General features: G+C 51.1%; 1 protein-coding gene across 1 annotated transcript; it reads left to right on the top strand.

Annotated features, from left to right (window-relative positions):
* The first annotated feature begins 3208 nt into the window (after window positions 1–3208).
* LOC132252466 (protocadherin beta-16-like) lies at window positions 3209–6946 on the top strand. Its single transcript, XM_059733374.1, has one exon. The coding sequence runs from the start codon at window positions 3755–3757 to the stop codon at window positions 6266–6268; it is 2514 nt and encodes an 837-aa protein (XP_059589357.1). The 5' UTR covers window positions 3209–3754; the 3' UTR covers window positions 6269–6946.
* The last annotated feature ends 2033 nt before the right edge of the window (window positions 6947–8979 follow it).

Below are 8979 nucleotides of genomic sequence, written 5' to 3'. Positions count from 1 at the left end.
TAGGTCCAAGGGTCTCGAAGCCTTCATGCTCGAGCCGTGACCTGGGGACACTGGGACTCATGGCTGGAGGGCCACGGGAGGCTGGGGAAGAAGCCGAGTGGAACCAGGGACGCCAAAGTGCCAGAAGACGTGCGACCCAAGGTAGCGAGTGGCCGGAGTGTAGGGGAGCTTGGAGCCCTGTGAGTGCCCGCCAAGAGGCCTGATGACCCTGAAGTCTGCCTCGAAGGGGAACCCCTTCACTGAGGTTCTATTCGAAGTCGTGGCAGGCGAGTTAAGGGGACCCCTGGACGTCAGCCGGGATAACCTTTGGGGTCCACTCGCAAGCCCGGGACAGGCAAGATTGATAGTCTGGGCTAAGGCGGCATGAGAACGCCTGGTAGAGCAGAGGTGGGCACAAAGATGAGATAAGACTTTTAAATCTAGTCATATGAAGAGAGGCTGAAAGAGCGAGGCACGTTCAGCGTGTGGAAAGGGCATTTTAACCGGGACATGATAACAGGCTTCAAGTATTTGAAGAGCTGCCATAAAGAAAAGGAAGAAAACCTTTCCTGTATTGCTGCAGAGAAGGGGACATGATCCAATGACCTGAAGTTGCAGCAAAGTCAGTTTAGATTGGATATCAGGAAAAACGCCAGTGCTAGAACAGTGAGATTGTGAAAGAGATTTCCTAGGGAAGTTGTGCAGTGTCCATCCCTGGGGTGTTCAGGAAGAGGGTGGATAGCTACTGGTTGGCGATGGTTTAAGCGTAGCCATGCAGATGCCTCACTAGGGATATGCAGGGGTGTAGGTTTTAGCCGTGTTGGTCTAAGGACATAGGCAGACAAGGTTCCTTGGGTGAATTTGATATCTTTTATTAGACCAACAAAAGATATCAAATTCACCCAAGGAACCTTGTCTCACTAGGGATATTACCTTTGCTTCTGGGTTCTGTTTATTGCTGCATGGGGTTGGGAGGGAATTCCACCCCTACCACAAACGCATATAACCCCCACTTTTCTTCAACATGTCTAAGTGTCTTTAGGACTTTCTCAGAGATACTGGGTGTCTCCCCAAGGCTGGGGATTTTTACAGGGGTGTGCCACTGCTCCTGCTGGGAAATAATGTAGGAGGTTCCTTGCCCTTCCACTCGGTGTAAAACCAATCCCCAAACTGAAGGGCGGGTTACCCCATGATCATATTGGCCCTGCGGGAAGGGGGGGGGGCAGAGGGTGGAGTTCGATTGTGGATTGCCTTTCTCTGTTCCCAGGGAGTGGCCATTTACCTGGGATATCTTGATTGCTTAGTCACAAACTTTTCCAAATTAGGACATGGACTGCCATGACCTCCCTGCTTTTTATGTGGCCAGATACTGGTTTTTGTCATTTGTTGCATCAAGTTTGACAGTAGTTTTACTAGAAGGTTAGATTTGTTAGTAAACGGATATTTATAAGATTTGACTAGGAAAGTCGGTTAAACTACATTACCTACAGGATGCTTTCGGTATTCATAATTTCACTTAGTGAATGGAGAAAAGGCAAGTGGAAAGAATGACTACATATTGAGGAGCTACTTCCAGCAGATATAGGAGAGCTCGTAAAGAGCAATGGAAGAGTAGCTCACTGAGGAACATGGCTGAACTTCCTTTGGACCTTGATAAACTATTGAGGGAAACGATGTCAAAAGTGCAGGAAGTAGAAAAGACAAGATACGACAAGAAAAGACAAATTAGGAAAAAGAAAAAAGAAAAAACAAAAACCGGAATTCAGGAAGAAAAGAACAATTGTTTCCCACAAGACACTAGTGGTTTGGGATCCATGCTGGGAAAACCGATAGAAACCTACACCTGACTTAGAATGAAGAGGGCTGTTTGGGATAAGGTGTACATTAAGTGTTTTTCTTCCTACTGTAGAAATAAAACTGCATTTCCGTTTCAGAAGGCAGTCTGGTGGCCACTAGATTTATCGCTGGTCACATATACAAAAGGAAGAACAGCAGATAGCATGGGCAGAAAACTAGTGATTTGGGCAGAGTACTGTCCAGGAGGCTTGGTCCAAGAATGGGAGAATCCCATGATTCCTGACAGCAGAGCTGAAGGCAGAAACCTGATATTTCAAGCAATGTTTTGGGCAGTTCATGTATCTACACCTCATCCTATGATGCTCAAAGGCACCTGCTACTGTGGGTTCTTCCTCCCCCATGCTAAATTATTATACCCGCCCTTAATTAGCCCTGTCTCTCAGCAAAGCTTTCGGCTCTCCGACAGGCTCCGGCGAATCCTGCTCCACTTCTACCAGTTAGGGAGGTAGAGGCGACAGAGCAGCTTACTGTGTCGGGGTTTCTCCTCCTCTTCTTCTGAAACAGTGACTTCTCCGTGTATTCTGCCCTTTATTTCGGAAAACTATTAATCAAATTAAACATCAGAAAGCTCAGTGTCAGAACGATGAGATGGAGTAGACGTTGTAGCTTTAACATCACCATCTCCTATTGTGTTGGGATGGATTTTGGAGATCTAAGCGGGTATTGGATGCAGGCTCTGAGACTCCTCAGCAAACTGACTTTGGCGGAAGCATCCCTCTTTATGTAGTCAGACTTAAGTTGACATTTCAGCCGAAACCCAAAATCAGACCCAATGATGTAGTACAAGTATTTGGATCTTGGTTAAAGAATGACTGTGCGATAATGGATATCACACACAGGCAGGAGAGAGAGCTCAGACGTATGGAAAGTGGAGCCCCAAATACAGGCAACACTTTTATATGGAAGATAAACAGGGGCAGACCTGGCCTGAGGAAAACAAGTCGAAAATTTACTCCAGTAAATAGTCTTCTACTATATGCACTTTTTTCTTGAAACTCACATTACATACATTACATACATCCTCTGTGGTATAGAAATATACAAACAAATAAGAACCTAGGTTGCATGTTCTATGCTTCTTCCAAAAAAGGTATGGTTCTGACAGGGATGTCAAAGAGAAAAAAACTAGCCAGATTTTCGAAAGAAGGTATTAAATATCATTTATGGATAAAATTTTGAAACTTTTCAATTCTAAAACATGTTTAATCATAACAACAACGAAAATAAGGAAATCGAGTCAAAATATGATTATACTGCCTGTTGTAAACTTTCACATCGATACAGAGAGAGGATCCACTAGATAAACATTTTCCGTCAGGAGTTCCTTTGCTGGGAAACCTCTGAAAAGGTAATGGAGTCGATTGGATTCAAAATAATTCCTAAAATCGAAATCTAAAAGATATATCGCAGTTCAATTTTGCGTTATTTCTTCCTATGTTCTCATTAACACGTCATAATAGACCCCAAATATTCATGACGTAACGGCTAAATAAATTAACCCTGTCGCTTCAATCTATTTCTTATTCAGACACAATGTAGGGTACAAACACGCATAGTTTGGTTTAGGTAGCTGTCCCGTGACCATTATGCTTTAAAATAGATTCTTTTACACACTTTTTAAAAATCAAAGAGCAACGAGCATAACGTCCTGTCGCTTGGTGGCGCTGTTGACTAATACGAGGAAAGCGTGACTTGCAGCTGCTGAAGGCCCGGCTCTCCGGCAGGAAATCACTGTCTCTAGGAACCGGGAGAAGCAGAGCGGCTGTCTCGTCTCTTGCCTTTGAGAATATCACAGGAGACATCGGCACAACTCACCCTCTGGCAGCTCAAGCGAACCCTTAGCAGATCGGGCTGGTGGGATGAATCGGGACTAGCGATATTTCTTCCGGATCGACCCGCGCCGCCTCCTGCAGACACAATGGCGGACACCGGGAGCAGAACAAAGCGGAGCAGGCAAGCCGCGTCTCTCCTTCTGCTCCTGTGCGTGGGGGCGATCGGCTCGGAGACGGTGCGGTACTCGGTGCCGGAGGAAATGGAGAGCGGGTCCTTCGTGGCTAATGTGGCAAAGGATGTGGGGCTGGAGCCCAGGAGCCTGTCTGCTCGCAGGGCCCGCCTGGTGTCGGACGCCGCGAGCCGGCATTTCCAGCTGAATGGCAAGACTGGGGACTTGCTTATCAAAGAGAAACTGGACCGAGAGGAACTGTGCGGGCAGACGGAGCCCTGTCTTGTTCTCTTTGAGCTAGTCCTGGAGAATCCCTTGCAATCATACCGGGCCGAGGTGCGCGTTACTGACATAAACGATCATTCCCCAGTTTTCTCGGAAGAAGAACAAGTCCTCACAATTCCCGAAACGACCTCTTCTGGGTCTCGGTTTCCTCTGGAGAGCGCCTGGGATTTGGATGTGGGAAACAACAGCCTTCAAAGCTACAGCCTTAGCTCCAATGGGCATTTCCATGTACATATGGAGGAACAGAGCGACGGCACGAGACATGCGGAGCTAGTGCTGGACCAAGCCCTGGACCGAGAGCAACAGCCAGAGCTGAGTTTGCTACTCACTGCCCTGGACGGCGGCTCCCCGCCGAGGTCCGGCACTGCGCAAATCCGCATCATCGTCCTCGATATCAACGACAACCCTCCCGTTTTCTCCCGGGCCACTTACAAAGCCCAGGTCCCGGAAAACAGCCCCAGAAATTACCTGGTTGTTGCTGTTTCTGCCAATGACCTGGACGAGGGAAGTAACGGGGAGATCTCCTACTCCTTCAGCCAGAAATACAAGGGAAGTAGCAAGGCGTTCCAGATCGACGCAGTCTCGGGGGAAATTCGGCTTCTGGAAGAACTGGATTTCGAAACGAGGGAGACCTACGAGCTGTACATCCAGGCCACGGACGGCGGGGGGCTGTCGGCGCACTGCAAAGTCCTGGTGGAGGTGGTGGATGTGAACGACAACGCGCCAGAGGTGACCCTGACATCCCTCATCAGCCCCATCCCCGAGGACGCGCCCCCCGAGACGGTGGTGGCCCTGCTCAGCGTCAGGGACCGCGACTCCGGGGACAACGGGAGGGCAGCCTGCTCCATAGAGGACGCGCTGCCCTTCTCCCTGAAGGCGACGTTCCGGGACTCGTACGCGCTGGTCACGGAGCGGGCGCTGGACCGCGAGAGCGTGTCGGAGTACAACATCACGATCGTGGCGCGGGACCAGGGCGCCCCCAGCCTGTCCGCCGAGCAGAGGATCAGGGTGAGAGTGTCCGACATCAACGACAACGCGCCCGTGTTCAGCCAGGCGGCCTACACCATGCACGTGCGGGAGAACACGGCGCCCGGCACGGCCATCGGCACAGTGCGCGCCGCCGACGCGGACGCGGAGCACAACGCCCGAGTGACCTACTCGCTCGTGCCCGCCGGCGCCGGCGCCGGGGCCCTGCCCGTGCTCGCCTACGTGGCGGTGAACTCGGCCGACGGCAGCGTGTACGCGCTGCGCTCCCTGGACTACGAGCAGACGAGGCAGCTGGAGGTGGGCGTGAGAGCGACGGACGCCGGGTCCCCGGCGCTCAGCTCCGAGGCCGTGGTGCGCGTCGTGGTGCTGGACGAGAACGACAACGCGCCCTTCGTGCTGCACCCGCTGCAGAACAGCACGGCGGCGTGGAGCGAGCTGGTGCCGCGCTCGGCCGAGCCGGGCTACCTGGTGACCAAGGTGGTGGCGGTGGACGCGGACGCGGGGCAGAACGCCTGGCTGTCCTACCAGCTGCTCCGCGCCACGGAGCCGGGGCTCTTCGCCGTGGCGCTGCACAGCGGCGAAGTCAGGACGAGCCGGCCGCTGACGGAGCGCGACACGGTGAAGCACAGGCTCATTGTGCTCGTCAGGGACAGCGGGGAGTCGCCCCTGTCCTCCTCCGCCACCCTCAACATCCTGCTCGTGGACGGCTTTTCCGACGCCTACCTGCAGTCCGCTGATGCCGCCGCCGCCGCCGCCGAAGGGGCCGACACAGGCGCTTTAACCATGTACCTAACCGTCTCCCTGTGCCTCGTGTCCTTCCTCTTCCTGCTCTCCGTCGTGACATTTGTCCTGGTCAAGGTGTGCCGGAGGAGAGGGGGCGGGGAGCAGTACACCAGTGCTCCCGGCACGTTGTATGGCGACGGCAACTTGCCGAGAGACTGGGTGGATGTGTCGGGGACCGGCACCCTGTCCAGGAGTTACCGGTACGAAGTGTGCTTGAGCACGGGGTCGGGGAGCAGCGACTTCCGGTTTCTGAGGCCCCTCGTGCCCTGCCCTCCGCAGCAGGGGGGCTGCGTCGTGACGGGCTCCGGGAAGGAGCGGGATCTTCTCACCGACTCTCATGCGCCCGCCGACTTGGAAGGCGCCGATCAGGTAAGGGTAGAGCGGGCTGTTCCTCCCGCCAATCTCTATCTGTACGTCCTCATCTTTTCAATTTAGAGTGTAAAATATCAAAAAAAAAAAATTATCACTATTCAAAATCCTCTGTCTGTCCTTTAACATGGACATAGAATTTAGTGATTCTTGCAGATAAAACGATGTTTTCCTTTAGATTATTTTCAATATTTTCACTGATCTAGGTAATGTGTACCCCAGAGCATTAATCGCTAAATTAAACAATGTTGCTGTTTCTTATGGTGCGTTGTGTATGTACGTTATCAGGAAATAGCTAGCGGGTTTTTATAGGAATACATTAATGCCTTGTATTAGTGGGTTTTTTTGTTTCCTGGAAGAAGTCAAGCCAAGCTTTCTATTCCTGACCTTATTTGTAGCGTGAAAGCTAAACATAATATTAATACGAGATAATACAGGCAGATTCCAGAGTTAAAAAGTTGTAGACATCTTTCATTGGAATATTTTTCCCAAGGGGGAACTTTAAGCAGTTAAGGCATATATTATTTGGATATCCTGTTTGTTTACAGTTTTCAGCATGGAGAACACACTGCCTTTCCCATTCCTTCCTTGTGACTTTCTCTTTCTCATGGCTCAGTCCCATGTTTGCGTCAACCTGGGCGGGCTGCAGCCCGGAAGCTGCAAACAGCTGCTGCCTCCCCGCCCCCGGCAGGCCCCAGTTGGCTCCCGGCCCTAGGCTCCAGGGAGGCACAAAATAAGGGCGATGCTCCCAGCTGTGCTGCCCTCCTGGCTTCTGCAAAGCAGAGTGTGGGACCCCGCGGGGCAGGGCACAGTGGAGGGCACAGAAAGTTGCACGCCACTGGGAGACCCCTGCTGCCCTGGCCACACTTCCCCTGCAGGCAGGAGCAGCAGTGACGGGCACAACCGTGTGTGCTGCCCACGCTGTTCCCATGTACACAGGGGATGTGTGACCCGGGCAGCACGGAGCTTGCAGCAGCAGGCAGCTTCCGTGTGCGGCCCCTCTGCGTGCTGCCGCTCCAGGTCACACATGCTGCGCTCCAGTCCGGAGGGGCCAAGGGAGGGCAGCAGGGTCAGGAGCACAGCATGTGCGACCCAGAGCGGCAGCTCACAGAGGGGCCACACAGGGAAGCTGCCTGCTGCTGCAAGCTCTGTGCTGCCCGGAGCACACTTCCCCTGTGTGCATGGGAGCAGCGTGGGCAGCAGGCAAGGTTGTGCCCCTCGTTGCTGATCCCGCCTGCAGGGGAAGTGTGGTCAGAGCAGTGGGGAGCTCGGAGCTGCAAGCAGCTTTCTGTGCCCCGCGCTGTGCTCTGCAGAGTCGGGTCCCACACGCTGCTAGGGCAGCACAGCGGGGAGCATCGCGGGTATCTGCTGCCTTCCTGGAGCCCAGGGCCAGGTCTGGGGCTGGGAGGCAGCTGGGGCTCTGGCAGGGAGGCTGCAGCTGGCCCAGGTTCTGGGTAGCTGCTGATAGCCACGGAGCCTGGGCTGGGGGACAGGGGCTTTGGGCGGGGGCAAGAGGCCGCAGGGCTGAGGTGCAGGGGTTTGGCTGCGGGCAAGGGGCACAAGCAGGGCATCTTGCCATGTACCCCCCCGACCTCATTTTGTTTTTCTGGCATGCCAGCACTCCGGCACCTTCCAAGGTAGGCATTGTGGGTTTTTTCGGCACTCCGGCCAAAAAATGTTGCTTGCCCCTGTCCTACATGCTCATTCCAAGGCTTTTGGCCAAACCAACTATGGCTTTAAACCCCGCACCAGTTCCAGCGAAACTTGCTATTAAAATAGCTTTTCATTAATGTTTAAAACTCTGGGTTTACAAATAGTTATAAATGCAATATGCTTAAAATGTTCTGAAAATAGTTAAGTAACCCGTTAGGAGATTGCACTTAGCTACAAATGGATATTAGAACACACCTTTTCTCCTTAGGATGGATAAAACAAAATATATCTAGCATTACTAAGCTACACGAAACAAAATATGTTAAAAAATATGTTCCGGTATTTGTTCCCGAAAGCTTGCAAATAAATAATTTTTTTTTTCTAAAAATCTTGTTGGTCTAATAAAATATATAATCTCTACTACGAGTCCTGATTGCCTTTTCCTCTAGACCAATACAGTTACAACCTGGACACCTGACACACAGATTATATCAAATTTTAGCCGATTTTTAAAAATGAAGTCTTCATATTTTCCCAAGCAGGAAGCAACTGTGACCACCTAATACCTGAGATCCTGCTCCTTCCTTTGTTTCAAGGTAATTTCCATCATCACAGGTCCTCACAGAGGTGAGAAGCTTCATACCAGCTATGAACTGACTTCCCAGAGGAGTTTTCCATCTATTGACTCCCCTGTGAAATCCTATGAAATATGAACTTCCATTTCTACCCAGGAGAACTTTTACAATTTTTACTCCAACGCCTGATGACAGGTGTTTGTGCCTGAAAGCTTGCAATTAAAGACTTTTTTTGCAAAAATCTTGTTGGTCTAATAAAAAGATATCATCTCTACTAGGAGTCTGGATACTTTTAACAATGATTTTCTAGAAATATTTAGTGATTGCCCAAAACATAAGCCGTCTTACATTTCAAAGCATTTTTTCTGATTCCTACCAAGCTTTCTTGAAAAAACGATCTACTGCAAGATGACAGGGCAGGAGAACTTTAGAGAACATTGGCTGCTTTGTGGGAAAGGCAAGAACTGAAGATGCTTAAAAGAGTCTCTGCAAGGAAGTTCCCTTTTGTGTTAAGTGTTTAATGGCTGCTGTCGTTCTATGGTTTTAACT

The sequence above is a fragment of the Alligator mississippiensis genome, chromosome 9 (assembly GCF_030867095.1).
Source record: "Alligator mississippiensis isolate rAllMis1 chromosome 9, rAllMis1, whole genome shotgun sequence".
NCBI classification, from domain to species: Eukaryota; Metazoa; Chordata; order Crocodylia; family Alligatoridae; genus Alligator; species Alligator mississippiensis.
This window is presented reverse-complemented; position numbering and strand designations above follow the sequence as displayed.

Coding starts and splice junctions, on each gene's coding strand:
- LOC132252466 (XM_059733374.1), top strand. CDS start 3,755: ATGGCGGACACCGGGAGCAGAACAAAGCGGAGCAGGCAAGCCGCGTCT.